Source organism: Montipora capricornis, chromosome 2, assembly GCF_036669925.1.
Source record: "Montipora capricornis isolate CH-2021 chromosome 2, ASM3666992v2, whole genome shotgun sequence".
NCBI lineage: Eukaryota > Metazoa > Cnidaria > Anthozoa > Scleractinia > Acroporidae > Montipora > Montipora capricornis.
This window is the reverse complement of record NC_090884.1, coordinates 57841911-57869410: the sequence shown is the minus strand read 5'-3', so window position 1 is coordinate 57869410 and position 27500 is coordinate 57841911. Positions and strand designations below refer to the sequence as shown.

General features: G+C 37.3%; 1 protein-coding gene and 1 long non-coding RNA gene across 2 annotated transcripts in view; both read left to right on the top strand.

Annotated features, from left to right (window-relative positions):
• Positions 1–241, top strand: part of LOC138038148 (uncharacterized) — a 2157-nt gene extending 1916 nt beyond the window's left edge. The window contains exon 2 of the long non-coding RNA XR_011130198.1: positions 16–241. This is a non-coding gene — a long non-coding RNA (uncharacterized lncRNA). The remainder of the gene's footprint in view (positions 1–15) is intronic.
• A 5829-nt stretch (positions 242–6070) lies between these two features.
• The window catches only part of LOC138028504 (syntaxin-binding protein 1-like), a 43370-nt gene continuing 21940 nt past the window's right edge, over positions 6071–27500 (top strand). Inside the window, exons 1-19 of the mRNA XM_068876066.1 lie at positions 6071–6154; positions 6237–6286; positions 6380–6461; positions 9116–9192; positions 11335–11410; positions 11511–11555; positions 11931–11983; positions 13098–13184; positions 16371–16438; positions 16638–16725; positions 17323–17363; positions 17553–17598; positions 18109–18152; positions 19215–19261; positions 19392–19446; positions 19598–19658; positions 25508–25573; positions 25879–25962; positions 27340–27428. Coding sequence (XP_068732167.1) covers positions 6127–6154; positions 6237–6286; positions 6380–6461; positions 9116–9192; positions 11335–11410; positions 11511–11555; positions 11931–11983; positions 13098–13184; positions 16371–16438; positions 16638–16725; positions 17323–17363; positions 17553–17598; positions 18109–18152; positions 19215–19261; positions 19392–19446; positions 19598–19658; positions 25508–25573; positions 25879–25962; positions 27340–27428 — 1187 coding nt within the window. The 5' untranslated portion in view covers positions 6071–6126. The remainder of the gene's footprint in view (positions 6155–6236; positions 6287–6379; positions 6462–9115; positions 9193–11334; positions 11411–11510; positions 11556–11930; positions 11984–13097; positions 13185–16370; positions 16439–16637; positions 16726–17322; positions 17364–17552; positions 17599–18108; positions 18153–19214; positions 19262–19391; positions 19447–19597; positions 19659–25507; positions 25574–25878; positions 25963–27339; positions 27429–27500) is intronic.

Sequence of the window (27500 nt, the reverse complement as noted above, 5' to 3'; positions counted from 1 at the left end):
TGTTTTCCATCACAGGGGCCACTTTTATAAGATGAATACTCTTCACTGTCTAGATGGTGGATAAATTCTAAGACAAAAGCAATGGTTTCTGATGGAAGTTTATGACTATATTGGCGTCTTATTTTCGGAAGTGCTGCTCCTGGACCATACATCTTACTATAAAGTCTAGCTTTTGTTAATTCGTAGTCTGTGCATGATACCTCTTCTCCTCGACTGTTAGTAAACCTGAACATTTGCTTAATTTCCTTATTTGTGTATTGCTGTGCCACACAGTTCAACAGTTCAACCCATTTGGGACTTCCAGGTCTCTCTCTGGAGTAGCTGAGAGCTAAGCCCTCCATGATGTTAGAATTTGCATTCACTTTTTCCTGAATGGAATTTGAAAGAAGTGAAGACAATGGCTTGCTCCTTTTACTTTTTACTTCTAGTAAGAAACACCTCCTAGAGGGTGAGGTTCGCATGTTTACAATCATGTTTCCAAAACATTGCTAAAGCCAGTATGCGTGCAAAGTACTGATAGAGGTGAAAAATATTGTGATCTTATTTTTTTATTATCAAAGGTAAAGGAAAAATGTCCTGACGTTGAATTAGTCAGTAATAATTACTGACTCTGATCTGATTATTAGAACGCAAAAAGAGTACTCTTTATAGCCTGGATTAGTTTTCTATTTTAGGGAATAATGCATACAGTACAAACTCACATATAAGAACCTAGGACAGGCTGAAATTTGGCATTTTAAAAATACCCAAAAATATAAGAACCTGCAGAGCCTGGCAAAGAAAAAGAGGTACTTTTACAAAAAAATCAGCCTAGAGAAAACTCCTGTTATAGACCTAATCGGCTAACTCAATGTTGTACCCAATTCAAACCCTTTGGGAATAAAACTTTTTGTTTCAGGTATTTCCATATCATTTAAATATGAATGGTACATAATGCAAATACAATACACAAAGAATCTTAATCTCGGGGGATTTGAATTGGGTACAACATTGAGTTAGCCGATTAGGTCTATTGTGTATATGTTTTCTTTGATTGGCATTTTATTGGATTTTCTCTAGAAATATGTTTTCCATAAAGCTTCAGTGCAATACTTTCTACATATCTTATGAATAAAATATAAAAATTTATTGTTGTTCCTCTGAGAAATAAGAACCTATTAAGAAACTACATGTAATCAGTCTGAATTATGAAAAAATAGCCTAAAATATTAGAACCTGCTCAGCCTGACCTCGAAAATTCTAAGTTCTTATGTGTGGGTCTTTACTGTATTTTGTAGGGTTACCAGTAGTAACGTTTACCCTGTTATACAAGCATGACAGTATGCCATGTTTTCAGTTTCACGGGCTTGGGAGATCCTTGAATTGTGTTCATCTTTTCATTACCAATCCAAATAAACTGAAAAACCAACTAGTAAGGTAGAATATGTATGGTAGAATTTTACCATGTGAGTTAAAAGAAGGAAAGTTTACCCCATCAAATTGGCCTTCAAGAATTTCCTGGCAGATCTGTTCATTTGAGGCACCCATGTTTTCAACTTCTGTTTTAAGTTCAGCCACTTTTTGCCTTGCGCAGTTTTAAAGTTTGTTTCAAATCCTCCGCTGAGTTCGCTTTGACGTCAGTTCATATGACACTGGGGCACAACCAACTTGATTTTGAATAGAATTGTTTGCAGACAGGGGCTGTGGAACACTTTTGTTTACACTGGGTGACAGCCTGTGGAACCTTACATAACATGCACCACAGCACCTTAAACTGCTTATGAGGGCCACACAGCCAAACTTTTTTTCCAAAAAAAGTTTTCTTAGCTTCAGGGAACAAATCATCTACTGATTTTGGGAGATATGTCCAGGTTTGACCCTAATTAGATGCACGCCGATTTCAATAAGCGTCACAAAGTGTCCCCTTGCTCTTCTCGCCAACTTCAACATCACTTGTGTCTCAGAATACAGACAATTTATGTCACAAATTGTCCCCCAAATGCTACTCTTTAAGTGAAGATTAGCTGCTGCATTTACCCAAAGCTAAAAATAATGCTGACCTTTACCCTTACCTTATTGTTGAAAATAGGTAGCAAATGCTTAGACTTAAAGGGACACTTTGTGTTGGATGTCAAAATTGGGCATGTATCTAATTAGGGTCAAACCTGGACATAAGTGGACTTTGGTAGTGACTTTAAATGTTTTAGCTTGTCCAGGGGAGTTGTGCATTTGGACGCTGAACATCAGAGGCGGATAGTGGTATTCCTACAGGCTTGACATTTTTCCTTTAACATCATTTATGGGACGAGATTCTTCCTTCCTTGTAGGTTTTTTACATATACTATAAGTAAGTACTGATGAAGACATTGTTTACAATCTCTGAGGCTCAGCTGGGACTAGTTCCTTTCTTTTTTTTTTTTTCAATTCTTCACAAAGATCAACCCTTCAATAACTCTTTTTTTTTTCTAACTTTGATATAAGCTAGACTTAACTCTAGTGAATTGGAAAGTGAAACATTTGTGGAAAATTTTATGATAAATTCAACTCAACAATCGAAATTGAAAGTTGACAATTGAAGCTAAGCTGAACACAATCTTAATGTGTAATTTTAAAGGCGGAACTGAAAAGGAAACACTTAAACACTGGGGGTCTCACGAACCTTTTTACGGAAGAAGTGTGCGGGAGATAAGCTGAAAATCAACTCTAAAGGAACCTATCCACGAATACTCGATACCTTTCAAAAAAAAAAAAAAAAGGACAAAATTACCTTTTGCAAGGTCTAGCGATAGAGTACACCCAGCTGTAACGACAACAGCAGTCCGAAAACGATCTGTAGGAAACCTCACTGAACCGTAACGCAAGTGACAGAAGCTGCTTCCACATCAACTTGACTACCTCTAACTCGAATATCAGATTACCGGTCACAGACAAGGCAATGACAAAAGAACTGTTCACACTATTTTAATAGAAGTGTAATAAGAATTCATCCTAGGTTTGCAATCTCAAGATAGTCCAAAAGCAAGTCTTGACACACTAATTCTAGACTGGATCTCTTATTAGCAGAGTCGGAGAACTCGAAATCTTACGGCAGAAAGATCTTTTCGAACAATTTGCGTACTGGTTATAACCTTGCAAGAAGGTTAAACTAAATACGATAAATTCACCGCTTCAAAACGTTTTTCAAAGCTTAACAGATCTTTCCGAAGTGACTGAATGAAATACCTGTGTAAAATGGTTGGCTAATCGCTTGCACTCAACACAACTTCTATGTGCTCTTCCACCGCGACACAATATGGCCGACGGTACAAGTCCTGATCTGAAAGTAAGATGCGCGCAAGCTCTTATGGGATTTTTGGCCGCTGGCGCGCTTTATTGCTCGATGTTCAAAAAATCTCGTCTTAATGTGTTGAAAAAATGCCAGAACTTGTTTGATTGTCTCGTTAATGAGATGTTACTCATTAAACAATTACGACCGTGTTTAAATGTACAACTGAGACTCAATTCGCGCTAAGGTCTTTGTCTAACTTATGCAAATTAATGACTCTGGTCTCTTAGTTACTCTCGAGATCGCATACTTACTGTAGTTTGCCTTGACAATAGCTCCAAGATGTCGCCGAAACGTCGGACTCTTTTATCGTTAGTTTTGCCTGTATATGTTTATCTAAATCATTGTTGATTAGAACTTTTTTGGTATGGTACATATCGGAACGCCAGCATGCGCTGACGAAGTGTTTGAGCAAGAGAGGAAAAAGGATAATAGCTGTACCTCTGGACATCGCACCAGAGCGTCGTACCTAGCTTAACGATTAAGCCCGAGATTTCGATTCGCGCGTCTCTTTACAAGAGCCTGGCACGCGTTTGGTCCTTCGCTGCTTTCAGGTACCTACCAGGCAGTCAGGGAGAGAAATGTCTGCCCCTAGTTCATATGAGACAGATTCATTTCTTGCACACAGCTCAATTCCGCCCTTGTCAATTCAACGTGAGATTTCGATGGCTTTAATATTGTCCACAAAAGTCATTGTTTCTTCCTTTTGGTACACACTGGAGTAGCGCATTACAATACAATATTCATAATCCTGTGGGACGTAGAAAAACCCACACACTTGTCGCTAAGAGTAGGGCACGTAGTTCGCGGTGTTTCGGTCTGTCTTCTGTTGTGTATCATGGTTGGGAGGATAAAATAAGTGGCCACAGTAATTGGCGCAAGCTGTTGTGGGGCTGACTGTCAGTTTGACTGGCAAAGTTAATAAAATAACTCAGTGGTGCGGATAATCAGGTAGCATATTCGTTAAGTTGGATGATAAGTAAAAAAAAGAATGTTGCTCTTTTGGCGATCAGTGTTCATAATTTTATAAAATTACTAAAAAAGGGGCTTAAACTGACAATTGTTCCCCGAAGAAGAACCAGAGATACGGTTCGAAAATTTGGGAAGCCTTTTTAAGTTTATATCAGTTTTAAGCCCCGTTTTTAGCAATTTTATAAAAAAAAATAAATAGACCTTAACTGGTTGTTCTAGGTTTCTGTGGGACAGAATGCAATTTCCGCGAAGATCATAAGACGAAGACTGGAGAAAAAACTACTTTTTCATATAAGCGGGAAAATCATTAAGAAAACAGACTTCTATACAGTAATATGTAGAAATTTTAAATACGCTTATTGCATAGAGATGTAGAGTTTGACTCATTACTGAGAAGATCATCGTAAGAGGACAGGTAATTTAAGTCTTCTCTTATTTTCAAATGTCAGACAGAGGATTTAAGTCGTCCAACTTCACAAGTAGTTTTCTTTCTGTTACCTTGAAAACATCTTAAAAGATCGGCTGTCCTGAACAAGCGGTTGGCAGGTTCACAAATGGCTTTTCAGCAAGAGCCATAATGCTTTTCGGGACTAGCCTGCGAAAAGGCTCACTAAATACCGCACACCGGTGGCTCAGTTGGTTGAGCATTGGGCTGCCATGCGGGAGGTCATGAGTTCGACTCCGGCAGGACCAACACTCAGGGTCTTAAGATAACTGAGGAGAAAGTGCTGCCTTTGTTATGACATCCACAAGAGGTTAGACTTTCAAGTCTTCTCGGATAAAGACTATAAACCGTAGGCCCCGTCTCACAACCCTTCAATGTTCACAACCCAGTGATACGTAAAAGAACCCACACACTATTCGTAAAGAGTAGGGCATGGAGCTCCCAGTGTTGTGGTCAGGAAGCATTTCATTCATTCATGTGCCGGGTGAGATCGCTAATGGACTGATAGCGGCTGCCAGCGGCGCCTACATATGCTGATGTCCGATCTCACCCATAGATCCCTTGCTTGTAAAGCGCGTTTGAATATGATAATTGCCGGTTTTCACTGTCACACCATCATCAAAACCATTAAGCAAATTAAGTCAAGAATCAAAGAGATAAAAAAAGATGAATATTCAAACAGACTCACAAAGGTTCAGGTCTGTGCGATGTTTCGTGCGGGAGATACTCGAAGAAATGTTTTACTCAAATTTATACGGCTTTGTATGGAGATTTTGTGTCCCTCTCTGGGGCACAAATATGGCGGCCGGAAGCTGACAAAAACATATGTGATCGAGTTTTGCTATAAAAAGCCAGTAGTCGTCTTCTGAGAGCTCATAAATATCTATGTGAGTACTTATTCTCATACAAGGGCTGTTCATATTGCAAAATCTCAGCGGACAAGTCACTTTTTTAACTTACATGATAGCATTCGCGACCGCAATTTTAACATCGTGTCACGCAAAAGCTTAGAAATTCAACCTTGCCTTATCACAAGACGATAAACCCCACCAAACTGAAAATTTGTGAAAAGACAAGTCTTCAACTGTTCTAATAACTAACTAAACTAAAATCTGAAAAGGATTGATAATTCCTTACTTTTTAGTTTTGATGACGTCACATGAAAACCAAGAATAGGAAATGCGCTATATAAATTCATTACCATTACCATTACCATTTTAAAATTATTTTTGCTGGCGACAGCCAGCTGGCATCACCGGCATTGCGGGCCGAAAAGTTTTCGGGACTTTCGAGAAACGGGACCCTGGACCCCCCAGGTGAAGCGTGATCATAACAGCACCACCCAACTGGCGAGGCTACGAAGCCATATATACGCCATCTGTCTTTTTTGTCACAACTACCAGCCATGTCTCTGAAAGCTGTGGTAGGACAACGTGAGTTAGAGCTTTGACAAAATGTGGCCGTACATTCAGTCACGGTGGGAATCTGATGTGTTTCGTAACTTTTGTTTCTCAGGTCTCATGCAAGATGTGATTCGAGCTGTTCAAAAGCCTGGAGAATGGAAGGTAAAAATAAACCTCGGTATAGACACGAATTTTCACTTTTGTTATGGTCATGACAAACGATTTTAGTCAAATCTTTCATTCGTTGTTTCTTAGGTTCTTGTAGTGGATCATTTAAGCTCGCGGATAATCTCATCTTGCTGCAAAATGCACGATATCGTGGAGGAAGGAATAACAAGTAATTTATATGACGTATACACTAAAGTATTAAAGCTTATTGTACTAACCAGTTTGCTGCATAATAGAATGGAGAACATTAAGCTTAATTAATTTCTAAGCTTAATTAATTCGTGTTTAAATTTGGGGCAATATATTTTAGATTTTGTTCTTCAGGAAACCTTCCCAAGCTAAGGTGATTGGATGTTATTTTGTGTTTTTCTGCTTTGAATTAATTTTTTCCTTAGAGATCAATATTCATTTTTCCAAAGCTTAGAAGTTGAAGATGGTTTATGATTCCTTGAATTTCATTCTTTGTGATTTGCTTCTCATATAGACCAAATATGGCTCACATACAAGTATAATCTGGTTATCAAAAGACATGATTTCAAGTGCAAGTTGGAATAAATATGCACCTGTAGATAGATTTTCTCAAAGACTAAAAATATGGGCCTGTGTAATTTGCAGTCTTTGAAAATACATGTAATTTACAAGTGCTAATGTATTCCAAATTACACAAGGAAATCACATGATTACTTATAATAATATGCAAAAAAAAAATTGCAAGATGTTAGTATCATAGTTAATCTGAAGAAATGCACTCTTTTCGTGCAATAAAGCAAAAATTGCATCATGCAGGGCTTGCATTTGGTAATGGCCACCAGACCAATCAGAATGCTTCATTTGTTACTTCTCTTTAGCACTAAATTACCTCTTTTCTGGACTGGATTAGCTGGAAACTGCGTTACTCTTAGCCAATCAAAAAGGAAAATTTGTCCCATGTGTATTAATTAATTAATTAATTAAATATAAATTAATTTCGTTAACATCATTGGGTAATATAATACTTAAACACTATTTTCTTTCAAAGTTGGACATATTAATTTTTGCTTTCACTCTTTTCAACCCTTTGATGCCTAAACCGACCTAAACCGGCCAGAATTTTACTCTGTCTAACACCAGACAATTTTACTCGTCAATGGGGAACCCCCAGGAGTCAATGGGTTAATCACTCACTTAAAAACTATGGTCTGTGAAACAAGACAAAAATACTAAATCTATAGATCGTTTTCACGTGACGTCACAGCGGCCATGTTGGTGTACAAGAACAATAGACGTTCTCTCCTTTGGGAACCAAACTCTATTTTTATGTATATTCCATGAATACATTTTGTATTGTTTTCTACACCAATATGGCCGCCAAGTCACGTGAGTGAAAAACATCTATTGAGTGCACATGGTCTGTACTGGCAAAACAAAATGTACATGCGAGTAAGGTCTATAATAACCTCCACTCTCGGAAATGGATTGCAATCCACCCCAAATCTGTGGTTTGGTTTTGGTACACCGCAAAAGCTCGGAATTTAGTAGAAGCCCAACCAATTTTTCTTGCTAAATTGATACCACAGCTTACAACAGTCTTAACCCATTCACTCCTTAGGTACCGTACTGTAGGATCCCCCCCCCCCTTTCCCCTGCCGTTGCCTAGTAAAATCATCTGGAGTCTATGAAGTCTCACCCCCAGTCAGTGGTCAATGGATTACTGGAGGGGACGTACATGTACATGTATTATATGCAGTTAAATGAAATTTAACAGAGTTAACAACTAGGAGCACAAGTTTTACCGTCGCGGTCAGCGGTTTGCTAGATGTGCGCATGCACCAGGATTCTTCGTGTTCTTGGTTCATAGGGCGTTGTAGCAGTTTTGTTGGCGTTTTAGTCAGCGTTTTCTGAGCGTTAGCGTTTTCCTGAGCGTGGGGACTCCTTGGAGGCTGTCTCCCCTCCTCTGTCCCTCCCTTTCTTTCCACTGTTTTATCAGTATGGCAGGTGCCTGTTTTTCTCCTTCCGTGTGGGGGCTCATGGCTGGGTTGCCTGGATTTGCCAGCCATGTGAGTGGTCTGCATCTGGGAGCTGGCTGCCAATAGTGGAAGCTCCTGGATGTCTCAGGCACCCAACCTCCACTTTGTGAGGCAGTTGTTAAGTGTAGTGTTTGACTGGTTAACCCATTGACTCCTCAAGCACCCGAAGATGGCCCCAGTAATGTTTACAAGTAAAATCGTCTGGAGTTAAATGGTAAAATCAGTTAAGTGGCTCACTCCCAGGAGTCAATGGGTTAAATTTGAAAATTTAAAGAGGAGTAATTTTCCCAAATCCTTTTTGGACGAAGCTTTTTAAGAGGATGAAAATCTTATTGAAGCCCCTGTCATTCAAGATACTTTTTGACCTGCAAGATGCATGCATGTAATAATAACTTAATAACTTTATTTATATAGTACTCAATCCTGAGCTCATGTTTACCTTGTCTGGTGCATCATCACCGGTTACACAAACAATCATTAAGTTTATCCCTTCTTCCCAGTGAGCTAAAAAAAGGGATAAGTTATATAAATTAACATTCCACACCACATCTGTTATTACCAAACCAACACTGACAAGGCCAGGACAAATAGTTTTGTTTACTTATTGATACAGCTGTAAAATGTAAACACGCAAACCTTACAATGTAGCTAAAAACAGGGAATGTGTGCAGTGAACCTAAATCTAGACAGTTTAATTTTACATGTATTTGCAACTGTGTCTTTTGAATTCAGAAGTGTCAGCTATAATACTTGACTAAGCATTTCACTGTGAAAGCATGGGTAATTGTTTCACTTTTTTGTTGATGTCATTTTATAGTTGTTGAAGATATATCCAAAGTGCGACAACCACTTCCAAACTTTGAAGCCATTTACATCTTGACACCAGAGGAAACTGTAAGTGCAATGATTAGATGGTTCAGTGAATAAGGAAGCTTGATAATTGTACCAAATGCATTATAATTACATAGGAAAATTTATTTTATTTAACCTTGGACAAAATCTCAGTAACCTGTATTAATAATTATTAAAGCAAACTCTTTAATTTGAGATTTTATGTTGTTATCCTTAAAATTGGTGTACGTGACTTTGTATGACATTTTGTTTGCCCCAACCTGGTTTAGAATGCTGTAATAATTTTTGGACACATTCCCTTTTACAAACTAAGTGCCACTGACTGTTAGTACATGTACTGTACATGTATATGCATATGTTTAGAACATGGTATAATAGGGTTAAATGCAATTTAATAAGTAGTTTCTTCGAAATACATTTTAAGATAAAAACTAGCGATAAAATTTTCCGACGTTTCGATCTCGCTGAGATCATTTTCAAGTTTGAAAAAAAGTGAATAAAACTTTGCCTATAAGAAGTAAAATCACACGTGAGAATATTAAAAGCGATAAAAATGTGGAAACATGTACTAAGCGTTACAAAAGGTAAGTGATAAAAATTAAAAAAAGGCTAGATAACAATAGGACAAAAGCTTTACAAAAGAATATATGAAATACTCCGAGCTATAAAAATAACTTTGCACGGATGGAGTCAGACTGCGTGTTCAAAGTTGGCTTTAGTTCTTTTATAAAAAGCATCTCATAAATTAAGCAGTCAAATTTGCTCTGGCACTTCCGTAAGATCTTGAAACTACGAGATATGTCCCTTGGGTCCCTCCCATGTTGATCTCTGACGTGTTTCCCGATGGCAGATCCCTTATGTTCTTCAATGCGTTGATACAGGTGTCGGCATGTGTAGCCGACATAATCCGCATCGCACAGATCACACTTGAAATGGTAAACAACACATTGTTGGTTAACAATAGGGGGTTTGCTTTCTTTTGGCTTGATATTAGATCCGATCTTTCGGCTTGTGTACACGGGATGGATATCTTTTCAGATTTTGCGACTTAAATCTCCAAGTTGTCTTCGCACAGAATTCGCTGATCTCTGGTCCTTAAATGGTAATATTATTCTCACAGGTGCTTTCTTATCGTCACAGGTCTGTTTGGATCTTACATCCCCTGAAACTTTTGCAGTAACAAAATCTCTGATTGCTGATTGTAAGAGTGGGACTGGGTAATGAAGCTGAGAGAAAGTCTCCTTGAGACGTTCACATTCTAGATGGAACAGTTGCCAGCTCGAAGAAAGCTTAAAAGCACGATTCAGCATTGTTTTTAGCAGTGACTGTTTATATCGCACATCGACATGACTTTGATAATGTAGTAATAATCCAGTATCTGTTGGCTTTTTATACACCTTTGTCTCCAGGCAAATTTAACTTAGTTAACGACCAGGGGCCGGTTTCTGAAAGGTGTAATAACCCTATTCCAGGGATAAATGTGCCTGGAATAAAGCACATTTATCCCTGGAATATAGTTATTACACCTTTCAGGAACCCGGCCCAGGAGCATGTTGCACAGTTTGTCTGGCGTGGCGTTAGTGTTGGGGTTTATCAGTATTTTGGGGGTGTGCCTGCAGCGTTTTTTAACGTGTGCATGTGTTATTTGCATGTGGGGCTTTTCCGTGGCGTCTTCTGGCAGTTCTAGCGGTCAGCAGTTCTTTTGCATATTATGCGTGGGCCTTCACATGTCCGAGTGGTTTTGCTTGGCTCAGTGTTCAGTGTGTTGGCACTCTGGTGCTTTCAAGTATTTCCCCGCCCTCCTCTCCCTACCCAGGGAAGTCAGGGCCCCTCCTTTATAGTTTTTCCATTGAACTCACTGTTCAGTATGACGCTTGCTTGATTTGGGGTCTGGTGTGGCAGGCAGGGCTCGTGGCTGGGTTGCGGGTAGGGCAGGCTTATGGGGTGTTCCACCGACCTGGGTTTGAGTCGTTGGTACCAGTCCCCAGATCCTTGAGCACCCAACCTCCTAACCTTAAGGTTACTATTGACTCCTGGGGATTCCCCATTTACGAGTAAAATCATCAGACTAATTATTAATCAAATGGTTTGTTGATTGGTTAAAAGAGAGACTTCTATAGAGTTAAGGTACAGTTGTACTTGGTGGGCTGCAACGTAGCTTCGTGACTTGTTTTTTATTTCCAGTCAGTGAAACCTTTGGTAGAAGATTTCACAGAAGGAAACCATAGATACAAGTGTGCCCATGTCTTTTTCACAGAAGGTATGACTTGATTATTTCCTGTAAAGATCGATAAAGAGCTACATTAAATTTTATGATTGCACTCTGCAATTTTCTTATTTGGTTTGTTTTGTTCTTCTAGTGTGTCCAGACTCATTAATCAATGAAATTTCTAGAATTTCCAAGTGTGAGTATACCACTATACAGTACCTTTGTTACACAAGTGGGCAGCGATGGTGCAGTGGTGAGAGCACTCGCCTCCCACCTATGTGGCCAGGGTTCAATTCCCAGATCCGGCATCACATGTGGGTTGTTTTGGTTGGTTCTCTACTCTGCACCAAGAGGTTTTTTCTCTGGGTACTCCGGTTTTCCCCTCTCCTCAAAAACTAATATGATGTGATTTTTATTAATTTGATTTGATTTCTTTTGTGCACGACCCAACAAGCTATGCAGCTTTAAACGTATATTGTGTGAAAATAAAGTTCTATTATTAAGTGAAAGGTTTGTTTAGAAATTATTTTGTTTTTGAAAATATTATGTACAGTTGTATTTTTTTCATTAGATGTGAAAACCCTGAAGGAAATCAATATTGCATTTCTCCCATATGAGTCCCAGGTGAGTCGCATGCATCTGTGTCTAGTCGTCATCTGTCAATGTTAATCAAGCATTCAATCAGTGGATCAACTGGGTGATTGGTTAGGCAGTTGGTTGCTCCTTCCTCCATCATTAATTTGGCTAGTCAGTCTCCATCAATCATTCATTCATTTATTCAGTCAGTCAGTCAGTCTGTAATGAATACATGTACATGTTCGTAGGTTCATAATACATCTACATGTACATGTAGCCAAAACAAAATCTTCTAACCCATTAATATTTGACACCTCAAACACCCTAGGAGTAGGATGCCTCAAGTTGACGAGTAAAATCGTCTGGCGTTAGACAGAGGAAAAAGCATTACATGTAACTAAAGTCTCACTCTCAGGGGTCAGTTCTAATTTATTGAAGTCAGCCATCTTTATTAAAACTTATGTGTACACTGAGTGTCATGAAATATTATACGTATTTATTAATCCACTATCACACCATTATATCATATTTGGTCAAGAAAAATTAATGCGCAAAATATGAGACGGTATTAAATACATTGTACAGTAATGTCCCGATTTGACCAGTTTAGAACAGAGAAAATATGGACAGAATGGGAGTTTTTCAATGAAATAAATTATTGTTTTCAACATGATGCAAAGCCTGAGAATTGAGCCATTGCTTATTACTTGTCATTTTGTTTATCCAATCAAATAAAGAACATTTGGCTGGCTTTTTCTGCTGTTTACATTGTTTTTATGCGCCCTGAAGGACAGATGATGCACACTCTTACCAAATAAAATTGAAGCAAAATAACACCTTTTTTGTAGTGGATTAATAAATCTCTTATTCGATGGTTTACATATGGTTCACTGACACTTTGCTCATTGTTCATATTACTACACAACTTGCAAAATATCCATGTGTTTTATATGTTAAACCATTGAATAACATGTATTTATTTTTATGATCGAAGAGCCTACATGTATGTAGAGTGCTCTGTTCCTCTAACCTGATATTATTCTTCACCAATCAGTCAGTCTGCCAATATTAATTAACAAAGCTATTGTCAACAAGCTCAAAATCTAATTACCCATTCAAGGATATTCCCTGGCCATTGAATATTTGTTCTTTTAACCTTTAGGTTTATTCCATGGATGCTCCTAAGGCATTTCATTGTTTTTATGGTCGAGAAACATCAGATCAAGCACAGCGTTTTCAGTATTCTGAGGTAATGACTATAAATAAAATAATAATTATTGTAAATGTTTTGATCCGAATGGTCATATCAGAATGAAGTGATCAGGGTCTAGTTTTTCAAAAGCCTATTAATTACTGCTAATCCCAGATTAAGAATTAACCAAGGAGTTTATTTCTTTACTCCCAAGTGCTGTTCAACGCTGACATTCGGCAAAACTTTTTTTACATTAGAAGAAGTCAATCTTGAGACACAAGAATAAGCAATTTAAGAACCTTTCACCAAAAAGTTGAAAACATGAAACAAAAGTTTACGCTTATCCTGGATTAAGTTAATCGGCTTTCAAGCAATGACAATAGGGATGTTAAGCACCCAACGTTGTTGTGATGCGGACAGCAACCTGAAGTGAACTTTCCGCACGCCAGGCCAGTAGTGTCTCCTAGATTTTTAAACTAATAATTTTCTCTAGTGGAGAAAGGATACCAAGTAATGTAAATTTGGTTGTGTGGAGACAAGTTAAAAGGGAGCTCATTTATGTTTGCTGTCTGCATATCACAAATGTCGCGTGCTTAAGCTCCCTATTGATCATCATGACTGACATTTCGAAAACGTAAGTGGAAGTCATCTTCAGAGGCACTAGACTCTGAGGTGGAAGTCACCTTCAAAGTCACTTGACATACATGGAGCAGAAGTCATTTTCATAGTCACTTTAAGACTCTGAAGATGACTTGTGCTCAGGTTGTCAAAATACGAGTCAATGTCATCCTAAACAACTGTTTTTCTCAGGACTATGTACATGCACTTACTCAGACGACCATGCTTCACTTGATTATGACTAAAATTAATATAATGATTGTCTAATGTTTGTATCTTGTTGGAATTAAGGCTCACTTACCAAATTTTGATAAAGTTCTTGTAAAAATTAATTTGAGTATGCTAGCAATAAAGTACCTTGTTTTCATTGCCTGATAGGCAGATAAAGGCTGTGCTCTAAGGAAAATTTCAGGGAGCCCTTCTGTCTCCCAAGCATTTAAGCTGGGGTGCCCTGCCCTCTAAGTCAGTCGCCTGAATTAATTAATTATTTATTTACAGTAACTAATTATCTGAGATCATCAAGGCAGCAAGATCTTCATCCGTCTCTTTACATCAATATTGCTGCTACTGCTCTGGTGATTGTCGAACGCGCTAGTGCAAGAAAAACCCGCAATCTGTCAAATTTCTCATGCCATACTTGAGAAAGGCGAGAAAAGTGGCAATGCAGCTGATGTTTTTCAGGTTAAAAATAAAAAAAGTAAAGATTGCGACAGGTTTATGTAATTTTAATAAATAATTTTGGGTCTAATACAGGTAAACCTTCTTACTGGTTAGTTAGGTTGAAAACATAGTCAAGTTTTCAAAACATGAACCAATGCCACTTGATTCTGTGAAAACTGCCGTGAAATAAAAATGTGCGACGGCGGCCCAAAAGCTATCATTTTTTTTAAACAAGTCATCTTGATCTGGACGAAAATCATCGCTACAGCACATAACCTAAGTATTTTTCCCCATATTATGAGTAAAATGTTTAAAGTTGAATGAGGTTTTTGTGCATTCAGTCAAAGTGTCAGTCTTTGCATATTTATTTTTAGAATGCGCATTCCAATAATTTGTCACAACACCAAAGACAACATGGGATTGCTCTGTTTCTAAAACAACAACAAATAACATGATCTTTCCCTTTTTTCTTTTGTTATTAATTTTCATATACAGGGGGAAAACAACCATAACCAAAATATATTTTAGCCAAGCACGCACAGCAGCGAAAAATTGTAAAAATATTAAATTTGCATGAACTGCGATTCCCGTTTCGCCGGCCGTGCTTTACTCCATCCACAGCAGAATTAAGTAACAACAATTTCAATTTCAATTTAAGCCCGAGTGCCCGGCCAGGTGACCAGGTAATTTTTCTCACTCGCTTACTCGTTGCGACCGTTAAATTATCAATACAGTGTGCAACAAGCTTTTTCCTAGTGAAGCTTACATGAAAATCATGTTGCGAAAATCAGACTAACAACAACACAGCAACACAGTTGCAACTGATACATCACACAACATACATGTAAAAATGTTTAGTTTTACTGCGATTTTTAAAATTCTGTGTACACTGTAATCTCACCTTCAAGCACTGAGCACCAACTATGTTTTGGCTTCCATCAATCAAATTTCCGAACGTAGCCGGGAAGAACGACTCCACCTCCAGAATTTGAATTGGAGTTTTTGTTTAGTTCACAGCTCGATTATCTGATAATGATATCCTTTTAGAGGTTCTTCAGTAAGAAGATTCCTGCAAATAGACCTTATTGGGGTTGAGCCTACAGGCACATTTTCTTTTGTTTCAAACTACACCTGTACATGAAAAAGATGCTTATGGGTCAATGCAATTCGATACAAAATGGCCCCTTAGCCCCGTTTATGTGGCAAAACTGCTGATAACTCCAATAAGGGCTATTCCATTGCTTTCCATCGACACCAAGTTTGATTTTACAAAATGTAAATTGACTCCCAGGGGTTCCCCATTGACGAGTAAAATTGTCTGGCATTAGACAGAGTGAAATACTAAGTCTGACCTGTTTAGGCTGGTTTGGATGTCAAAGTGTTAAGAACCAAAGATGCTGATTGGTAGGTTTAATGTCATGCATTTATGTTTTCAGCATCTGTGGTTTTGGCTTGGCGTTGGAAATTTGATTGGTGGAAGCCAAAACGCTGTTTGGCCGCTGGCACTTGAAGATGAGATTCTGTAGAATTATAAAAATTGTAGTAAAACAATAGACCATTTCCGAGTTCATGTCTGCCTCCTCTCCAAAGCGAGTCTAAGTGCAAAGTTTTTGTGATGCTAATTGGTTCTACTTTACATATGAAAGAAAACTAATTATCATAAGAAAAACTTTGCACTTAGACTCGCTTTAAGGAGGAGGCAGACATGAACTCGGAAATGGCCTAATTATTTGAGCCCCCATGACTTTGGTAAGCATTTTGTGATCCATGCAAGATTTATGTCTATTTTTCAGGGTGCTGGGAGAAGCGCTTGCTCAAAAATACAAATCCCAACCAAAAATTGTCCATAAATTGTTAGAATGACTGTCACATATTTAAAGCTGCCATAATAATTATGCTTGGCGGCTTATCACAAGTGTCTTGAATTCTTAGATCAATGTTATGTTTGTTTCTTCATATTATCAGAAAATAGCTGAGCAGATTGCCACATTGTGTGCCACTTTAGGAGAATATCCATCAGTGAGATTCAGAAAGTGAGTCTTACATGTACAACTTTTGAGTTACAAAACTATGACTGCAGAGAGATTTCTTCTTGTTGATAAAATTCATTTGAAATGTGGTCCTTCACAAGAAAAGTAATGATTAGTTGGTTACATGTACATGTATGTTTGGTATATCTTGCCAAGCAGTAATTAAATAAATGTCAATTAGGAACTTTTGCTTATTTGGCAGGGACGGACTTCATCTTGCTGAGTTAGCAAATTCTGTAGAAACAAAACTGTATGCATACAAAGCAGATGACCCAGCTGGCATGGGAGAGGTATGATACAGTATTGGACTTCATGTATATCTTGAATGGTTCAATCATTCCTATCTAACTCTGATCTTCGTCTCTGTACCTTCTGTAAAGTTTGTATTATCCAATCTGTTATGTTCTTCTTTTATTTTGCTTGTCTACATGTACACTGTACATGTGTGTATGATTACACAAAATGGGATAAAGTAAAATAAAAATATAAAATAATTTAAGAAATACAGCAAAAGGAAAGAAAAGCTTGGAAGTGTATGGTTTGTATGTACAAGATTGAAACAGATTACATTTGGGTAATCTTGAAAAAAGTGGGCCCAATATTTTTCGAGTTTATGGCAAATCGTCTGGATAAAGGTCATTTTTAAACTCCTGATTAACGAACGATTTCCCCTAAACACCCTAAAATAATGTGACATGATAGCGCCTTTATTGTACAAGAAAATAATGGATACACAACTACTGCAACAGTTATGTATGAGGTGACAGCTCCATGAGGGTTGGCAAGGTTATGTTTACTTCGTGCCTGCTTCCACTAGAGAGCACAAGAAAGAACAAGTTCCTATTTCTGCACTTACCCCTGGTACTCTCATTTCTGTTTGTTTGCAGGGACCACAAAAGCGCCGTTCACAACTCATTTTGCTGGACAGGTACATCTACACTACTTAACAGTCATTGCCAGTGCTTTGAATATTATTTTGCTGCTGATCTATGACTCAAAATCTTTATTAGAGAAATGAAAAATATTTTATTTTATTTTATTAATTTTTCATGGCTTAGAATAGTGGCTTTAAATGGTTCTTGTGGGTAATGTTATTTTACTTTCTCCTTTTTTGCAGAGGATTTGACACAGTTTCCCCTCTCTTACATGAATTGACATTGCAGGTTACATATGCCAAAATTTGTAGAATACCTTTACTTGCAGGTTCACAAGGTGTTGAAAAAAGTTTGTACATTATTATTCTGACTCAGTGCCTTTCTAGAACCATTCTACAAGCACTAATTTTTTTTTAGCAATATTATTAACAGTCTACATCAAGTACTTTGAGAAAACTTAATGTAACCGTAACTAATAAGGAGTTTGAGAAGATGTGCTCTTGTGGCTTTTTTACAACTTAGGTATTTTTTTACATCCTAGTCATCCTGAGTTTTTCTGTGTAATATGCTTTGCTCCCTCTTCATAAAGCAATATCATATACATTTCATTCCAAGGGAGAAAAGCTCATCCTCAGTCTTTCTGACAGTATTTGTCATGTGTTCTGTCTTGGTAGAAGATACTTATTTGCACCTAAAAAATAATAGAAGGAAAAAGTTGAAAAAAATCATTTCCTGGGCATATTTTGGTGTGTACAAATGTTATTTCCAGTTTGAAGTGAATTTTGTTTTCTCCCTCAGGCAATGACGTATGATCTTCTTCATATTGACAATGATGTTTACAAGTAAGATTCTTCAAATTTTCCTATACTAGTTTTCTACATTTGTACCTTTTAACGTTGTTCACTAGGTGTTGGAAAGTGTGATTACACTCTACATGATTGTATGTTAATGGGTATTCTGCTTCTTGAAGGATATTGGTAAAGAGATTGATTTTGAGTTTTAGAGGTAATTGAACTGGCTTATAGTTTTGTGGTTAAAATAGCAAACCCATTTGTAATCACGGTAATACATTTAGGACTGAGTGGAGTACAATTCAGGAAGTAATCGGGTGAGTAATTTCAAAATAGGCCAAGTGCAAAGTGCGAGGCCTATTGATACTACACTTGCAAAAATGTTAGTGTGTTGATTGGCTGAGGGTACGTCAATTGATCCCAAACATTGCATGAGAAAAATCATGTGATTATTTAAGTATATGAATATTGCGACACGGTGTCCTATTATGCATTAATAATAATACGATGACAGTGATAACATTTTTGTTATATGCAGTAGCTAATAGTCTGCTCAGAAACTTTACTTACATGTAGTTTTTTTTAAATAGCCCTGGAAAAAGATAAATGATTTAAGTACAACTAATGTGTGCTTTCAAGGCTGCTGCCTAAGAAAATTTTAAAGGGGCCCTCAGAGCTAAACGCTGAGAACTTAGGAGCCCAACATGTATGAAGTGAAAGGTGTTGCTGTGAAAAATTAAGGAGCCCAGAGCTATTCTTTGGGAGCCCCAGGCTACCGGGCTCCTGTTAGGCAGCAGCCTTGGCTTTGGGATGACATGTACAACTGCGCAGTTGCAAAGTGTCCAATTACAAACTGTCCTATTAATGCTAGAATCAGAGCTGTTGAATTTTGTGATAGTTAGGATTAGTTTAACAGAACAAGGGAAGTTGATAGCACTTGCTGTTGTAAAAAAATAAGATTTTGTGTGATTTATAGAACTTTGTCATGCAGATCTGAATATAATTTATTATTTATTTGTGTACACTTGCATCTTGTTCTCATGTGTGTTGCAGAAAGGCAAACAAAAGCAGTTAATAACCATTACTTATACACTGCATTTTTTCCAACAAAAGGTACATCTCATCATCTGGAAATGAGGAAAGAGAAAGTATTCTTGATGGTGAGATAATTTTCAGAATAGATTACTCACTACTGTAAGGTGTTTTGGTACAGCTGCAATGCAGTAGTACTTTAGATATGCCCCACTTGGAGCAATTTTCCATGTCTGTGATCAATCTTTTTCTATTTAGAGAATGATGAAATGTGGGTAAAGAACCGTCATGAACACATAGCAGATGTTTTGAGGTACTGATTTTATGATGTCATGTAAAGTATTATAAGAAACGCTGAAATTTTTGTATTGTTTAGTTAAAACTGTATTTTTTGTTTTTGTACTAGTTTTTACACAGAAGCTTACATGTACACAATTTGTCATTTCTCTTTGCATTTTTAAAAGGAAAGTCAACACTGAAATAAAAGATTTTGCCTCAAGCAAGAAAATTTCCACATCCAATAAGGTTGTAAAAATATTTTGAATGGGGTATAAATTATGAATTACAATGTTACATTACATTAAAACTGCATTCATGCCCAATGTTCATAAAGTATCAGGACTGTTAATTACATTTACACATCCTAATTTGTCTCCGGGTATCAGTTGTGATGCCATGAGATTTCAGTGTTTGGATTCCATCTTGTTGTGGCCTAAATAACCTCGATCTTGTGTGATAGTGTTGCGGCTTGCCCAAGGGAAGTCAAGTCATGTTGGACAGTGTTAATACCTGGATGGGCGACTGTCTGCCTGTACATGCTGGGGAGTCTCGCTGTGGCTATCCACCAAGAATTGTTACTGATATCCCACAAAACTGATCTTGCATTAACATGTGCATTCCATAAAATTTAATTTTGTTTTTAACAAATTAAATTATTAACAACAAGATAACAGTCAAAATACTTACATGTTAAATGTGAATACCTTCATCCCTGAATTAGCACTAGAAAAGCGTACAAAACGATTCTTCCCAAAATAATTATACATGTACAACTACTTTCATACCTCGTCAATGACAAAACAGGAATTAAACGTACCTCACCAGTTTTTAAGGGTGTACCACCAATAATTTTTAAGGGGTTGACAGCATAATAAATATAAAAACAATTTTGACTCAGTCATTCAGATTTTAATTTAACATTCAAACTCTAGTCATCCATCCCATTTGTGGTGACATTTGCCAGATCGCTTAAGTGTCATTGTCTGAGAAAGTGTTCCAGGGGCCAAAAGTTGTGGTCAACCGATTTGGCTGAAACTTGGCACAGAAGTTGGGTATAATGAGATATTTCAAAAGCCACTTTGGCTCACTTCTCTGAGTTTTAGTTTTGGAGTTACAGGGGGGGTCTCATTTTTTGCCCTTTGAGCACCAAAAATCCAGCCTTCCAGGGGGCATTTTGAAAGTGAGATAAGACCCCACTGGTAAATTGTGCTGCCAAATGAATTTGACCATGAACTCTACTATAATAGAGCTTTCAGTTCATGCATGTAACTTTGTCCTCAAGGTATTTCACAGAGAGGAGCCTGGGGCTAGAGTTTGGCCAAAATTGATGTTTAAATTATAACCCAAAATAGCCATTTTTCAAAATTTCACTATATTCACCTGCCTTCTTGCATAACTTCCAAACCTATACCAATGTTTACTTTAGTCGCCCAGTTATCAAAATCAGTTGAGAAAAATTTGGCTTATTATGGTTTATTGAATTTTTGAAACAAACACTTCATGCCCCTCTAAGGCAATGCAAAATGGAATTTTGAGCCTAATTCAGGCCATAAACAAACCAAATTGTTGACAAGAAGCCCTTATTCTGTATTTAGTAAGTGAAAATGAATTCTCAAGGCCAAATCAGTTTCGTTGTTTAGAAATAACACCGATTCTTACTTTAAAATTCATCTAAAAGGGGCCTCTGATTAGCGCAACAAACACATAAGTTAGCAAATCAAAGGTGATTTTATTCTTTGAAAACCTAGTAACCATCAAAGAACACAAATGACAATGTTCTGATGTACATATAACAATCTTTTTCAAGATGCTTAAATTTTTCTTTGATTAATTTTATAGTCGTCAGTTTCATGTCATCTTTCCAAGCAAGCATTACTCCAAGCATGGAAAGTCTCCATATTTTGTCAGGCACATTATTTTTATATTTTTACCATTTAAATTTAGCGTATGAAAAGGTTCGTCAACGTATAATCTTCGTCTGACCTTGTAATAGCCTGAATAGTTGTTTTTAATACCCATCAGCAAAGGAGCATGACCATACATACGTAGATTACACAGACATATACGAGCTTCAGTGAGCAGTATCCAGGTGAACTGTGAGTTTCCGATTCCATTAGAGCTAAAAAAATGAAACCATCCATCCACGGTTAGGAGAGCTGGTTATCAAAAAGCTTGTTTTGCTTTTAAAAAGAAAATAACCCAAACAAAGCCTTCCATTGAGATGATGCACTTGTTACTACATCAAGCGAGCTGGCCCGCCATTTTGGACTTGAAGAGTGTGGGGACTGGACCGAGTTCCCGTCCAATCTTTCTCCCGTTTCGCGGGAATTTTTTTTCTGTTTTTCATCAGGTGTGTTCGAAATTCTAGAAAGTGATCTGTTTCAGGATAATTTTTTATGGCACCTTATTCCTTTGAAGGGGTAAATGACCAGTGCAGTGTCACGTCATGGGCTGCCCGGGCTGTGCAAGAAACAGGAATGTTTCCTTTGTTGTCTTGCGATAGTGACGTGACTGCATGATTAAAGCACAAGTAGAAGAGTTCAGGTGTGTCCGGAGAAGAAGAGGAAGAACTGGTGATGCCAAAGCTACAGGTGCTTCAAAGTATCAGTTAGGGATCATATACGCTCACAAACGACATTTATCGTGATCTAGGGGACTCTTCTGACTGAAGAGAAATTTAGAGACAACGATATGTAAAATACGATATTGTCGACTCAAATTGTTTGTTCGCATAGTTGATTGATTCGCATGTTAATATCCTGGGTCCTTAGGAAGAGCACTAAACATTCACCAGATTTGTCCAAGAAAAAAAAAAACAAGTACGATAAGAATAACTTGAAGGCTGTTTTTTGTCTGCTCGAGCTGCTTGTTTACATTAAGCTTGTCACGTGCACACGCTTATCATGCAATGCACAATTCAGTTACCGGTTTCCATTATTTACCCTTTTCGTCAAAGATATTTGCAAACATGCCGAGAACGCATGTTTTATGAGTCAAGTGAGTCAATGAGTCAATGAGACTCACAGTCAATATAGCAATAATTTGTTGATTAAGCCTAAGCCCTCGTTTCAGTGATTAGGCTTAAGCGCTCTCTGAAATTTTAGCTTTCATTTTATGGTTTAATTGACTGCACTAACTCGTTGACTCATTGACTCATTGACTCATGACTCATTGACTTATTGACTCATTGACTCATTGAATCATTGACTCATAAATACTTGACACTCAAACATGCTGCATCTACGTTTTTCGACAAAATTGACATTTTCAGAGAGAAAATGTCACTAAAACGTCGTCGCAAAATCGACCGAATTAGTTGATATTATTGGATTTGCTTGGAATAATGCATAGGCAATGAACACACATATGTCGTACTTGAATGGGAACTGACTCTGAATCGTTCTGGAAGAGCACGGAAGATTTGTGTATATTTGTAGAAAAAATGTTTCATTATTTAATTTAAAAAAATGTTTAAAATAATGTTAACTATTCAATTAAAAGAATAATGAAAAAATGTACCTAAATAAGAGTGTTATCTGCTAAAACTCTCTAAAATTCCGAGGGCCTCTTTTGGTGAATAACCGCTGATTAGTTGTAGTGTAGATGACTCTGAAAACTGCTGATTTGTTGTGCTCAGTGAACAGTACTCTAGACACTGTTGTAGCATGTGGGTGGACTGAGCCCTCTCTTGGTTGGTAGGAATACAGAAAAATAAAAACGTTTTTTCAACGTTTCTGCCTGTGAAATGTTGCTGTTCAGTATTCTCCTATATATACTGCTATTTAAGTTCCAGTATTTGTCAATTTTTTCCCAATATTCTTGAGATTTTCTAAAATTCTTTTTCGTGTCTAAAATTCCCAAAACAATTCCTGCGGAATTATGGAGCTATACCTATTCTAAGTTGACTTGTCTTCGACGAAACAGGCAAATAAAGGAGACCGGTGGAGTCTCAATGCAAGCTTGCTCGAATTGTGCATTGCCAAACGTGACAAGCTGAATTTAAACAAACAGCTCGAGCAGACAAAAGACAGCCTTCAAGTTATTTCTATTATTGTTATTGTTATTTTTTTATATATATAAAGATATTGCTGAGATGAGTTTGTTGAATGTTTAGTGCTCTTCGTAAGAACCCAGGAAATTAAAATGGGAATCAATCAACTATACGAACAAACAATTTGAGACGACAACATCGTAAATTATATATCATTGTCTTTCTTCAAGCAAAAGAGTCTCGTAAACTGCTTTAAAAATCATTTGTGAGCGTATATGATCCCTAACTGATACTTTGAAGCACCTGTAGCTTTGGCATCACCAGTTCTTCCTCTTCTTCTCCGGACACACCTGAACTCTTCTACTTGTGCTTTAATCATGCAGTCATGTCACTATCGCAAGACAACAAAGGAAGCATTCCTGTTTCTTGCACAGCCCATGACGTGACACTGCACTGGTCATTTACCCCTTCAAAGGAATAAGGTGCCATAAAAAATTATCCTGAAACAGATCACTTTCTAGAATTTCGAACACACCTGATGAAAAACAGAAAAAATTCCCGCGAAACGGGAGAAGGATTGGACGGGAACTCGGTCCAGTCCCCACACTCTTCAAGTCCAAAATGGCGGGCCAGCTAGCTTGATGTAGTAACAAGTGCATCATCTCAATGGAAGGCTTTGTTTGGGTTATTTTCTTTATAAAAGCAAAACAAGGTTTTTGTTATCCAGCTCTCCTAACCGTGGATGGATGGTTTAATTTTTTTAGCTCTAGAGGACTCGGAAAATCACAGTTCACCTCGATACTGCTCACTGAAGCTCGTATATGTCTGTGTAATCTACGTATGTATGGTCATGCTCCTTTGCTGATGGGTATTTAAAACAACTATTCAAGCTATTACAAGGTCAGAGGAAGGTAACATGTTAACGAACCTTCTGATAAGCTAAATTTATCTGGTCGAAATATAAAAAATGGGCCTGCCAAAGTATGTAGACTTTCCGTGCTTGGAGTAATGCTTGGAAATATGACATGAAACTGACGACTATAAATCAAAGAAAAATTTAAGCTTCTTGTAAAAAAATTGTTATATGTACATCAGAACATTGTCATTTGTGTTCTTTGGTGGTTACTAGGTTTTCAAAGAATAAAATCACCTTTGATTTGCTAAATTATGTGTTTGTTGCGCTAATTAGAGGCCCCTTTTAGATGAATTTTAAGGTAAGAATCGGTGTTATTTCTAAACAACGAAACTAATTTGGCCTTGAGAATTCATTTTCACTTACTAAATACAGAATAAGGGCTTCTTGTCAACAATTTGGTTTGTTTATGGCCTGAATTAGGCTCAAAATTCTATTTTGCATCGCCTTAGAGGGGCATGAAGTGTTTGTTCCAAAAATTCAATAAACCATAATAAGCCAAATTTTTCTCAACTGATTTTGATAACTGGGTGACTAAAGTAAACAGTGGTATAGGTTTGGAAGTTATGCAAGAAGGCAGGTGAATATAGTGAAATTTTGAAAAATGGCTATTTTGGGTTATAATTTAAACATCAATTTTGGCCAAACTCTAGCCCCAGGCTCCTCTCTGTGAAATACCTTGAGGACAAAGTTACATGCATGAACTGAAAGCTCTATTATAGTAGAGTTCATGGTCAAATTCATTTGGCAGCACAATTTACCAGTGGGGTCTTATCACACTTTCAAAATGCCCCCTGGAAGGCTGGATTTTTGGTGCTCAAAGGGCAAAAAATGAGACCCCCCCTGTAACTCCAAAACTAAAACTCAGAAAAGTGAGCCAAAGTGGCTTTTGAAATATCTCATTATACCCAACTTCTGTGCCAAGTTTCAGCCAAATCGGTTGACCACAACTTTTGGCCCCTGGAACACTTTCTCAGACAATGACACTTAAAACAGAAAAGTGAGTGTTGATTGAAATTTGCATCTTAAAAATAAGCCCTTTTATAAGCCCTGTTTTACAGTGATCGATAGCAGTGAAAATGAGAATGGCTTGATTGAAATTTGATGATTTACCGTAAGTTACAGTATGTGTTTTTTTTTAGATGCTGTAATTTTTAACTCCAGCATTCAAATATTTATCTCTGTTGTTAGACAACAATGAAAGATCTGCAGGTGATCCTCAAGAAGATGCCACAATATCAAAAAGAGATCAGCAAGGTACTTAATAAGTATAATTTTATCCACAGTGTTCATGATAGAGAAAAGCATAAGTCTGAACTTCTTTCAAGATAATGGATCCAAATAAAATTAACTTTTTTTCCTGACAGCATTATTGATAGAAATTTCAGACAGAAATTGACGTCGAAAGTGTTTTATAGTTCAGTGGACAGTGACCTTCTGATGTAAAAGCTCAATTTTGATAACTCTGCCTATTCTCCTTTTAGACCCAGCATATACATGTATATAATGTTTTCAATGATTTGATGTCTGATTTAACTATTTTCTGGTTAAATTTATTTCAGTTTATTGTTCAATTACATCTGGCAGAGGACGGTATGAAACAATATAACCAGACTGCTTTAAAGGACCTCTGTGCTGTTGAGCAGGTACATCATTCATTCATGGCCAATGGGGCCCATACATGCCCCGTTCTGCGCACATGCGCATTGGCAGTTCTGATTATGAGCATGACTATTCACAACAATGTCTCATAATACAAGATTGACTGTTTTAAATCTGATTTTCTCTGACGTGTGTTGCGTTCGTTTCTTCTATGCATGATACAAATAGGTGATAATAGACCAATTTCGATATATTAAAATTCAGTCTTAAGCAAAACGCATATCATCTCGAGGCTCTGGGGAATAAACTCATACAAATCCTCATATTTATTCCCCAGAGCCTCGAGTTGATGCCTTTTGTTTAGGACTGAATTTTAATATAGCGAAATAGGTCTATTTCAGCGGCGTTTTGTCTCCTGTCTTGCAAAAACAGTTCCCTTTATTTGATTCAATAATTTGCGTTTCTGAGATTCAGAATGCAGACTTTTTCAGGTTACCGTATACCTTCAGATTGGCAATTTCCTTCAAACTTGGATTTTTTGGTTAAAGTAATGATCGAAATGAAATATCTAATGTACAAAAGAATTAATTCAAGAAGATTAAATATTGGCGGAGAAATGGCGGTTTTACGTCTTGGTCGGAAGTAAAAATTACCCGTTTGATTGACAGTCTTGGTGTTTAAAGGACCAAAAATCATAAGGAATTTGTCCGATTGCCCCCAAAATTTTACAGTGGCTAGATTAACATATAAGCCACAAAAACGTGTCTGCGAGTTTTTTATTTCAAAATATTTTTTCTCTGAGAGAGATTTTTGAACGAACACTTCACATTCTTTCAATACTATTTCGAAAACGTGAACTTTTCACTGTAACTGAGTATGGCAAAACGCAGATACGGCTTTTTAGCGCTTTGGGTCGGGAAACGGAGGAACAAAATAAACTATCGAAAAGCAAAATTTGCTTTGACTAGTAGCTTTGAAAAGGTGATTCGGGCGCTCGCATTTAGAGGTCGTGAAAAATTCGACAATTTATTTAATTTCAAAATTCTTGATATGGTTTGATAGCCAGGTTTATAAGCTTTAATTTGATATAAGGGTTTAGGTATCTACAGTTTAAACCGGAGGCGCTACATCGCGCGGACACGAGACATCCCTGAAAGTAAACGGTAACCTTAAGTTTTAAGTTGAGTGACTGAGTGAAGTGTGTGTCAGGCCACATGCCACAGTACGATAGCAGTATTTCAATCCATTTTGTCAGTTCGTGTTTTTAAGGGATGTCAGGTGTCAAGGCAGATATGATCCACAATAGAAAAAACAAAACTGTTTGTTTACATTTGAACTTCAGACTATATCAAGCAAGGTTCTTGATGATGGCAAGGAAAACAATCAAATATTAACTGAATTTTTTTATGTTGATTTTGCAGGATCTTGCAACTGGGGTTGATAAAGATGGTGAAGGCATAAAAGATCCCATGAAGAGTATTGTTCCTCTGCTACTCAATGCAAATGTCCAGTAAGGAATACAATGTAGCTCAAGACCATCACGATGATGTTTTAATAATATTAGGGTAGCATTGGTGGTGGA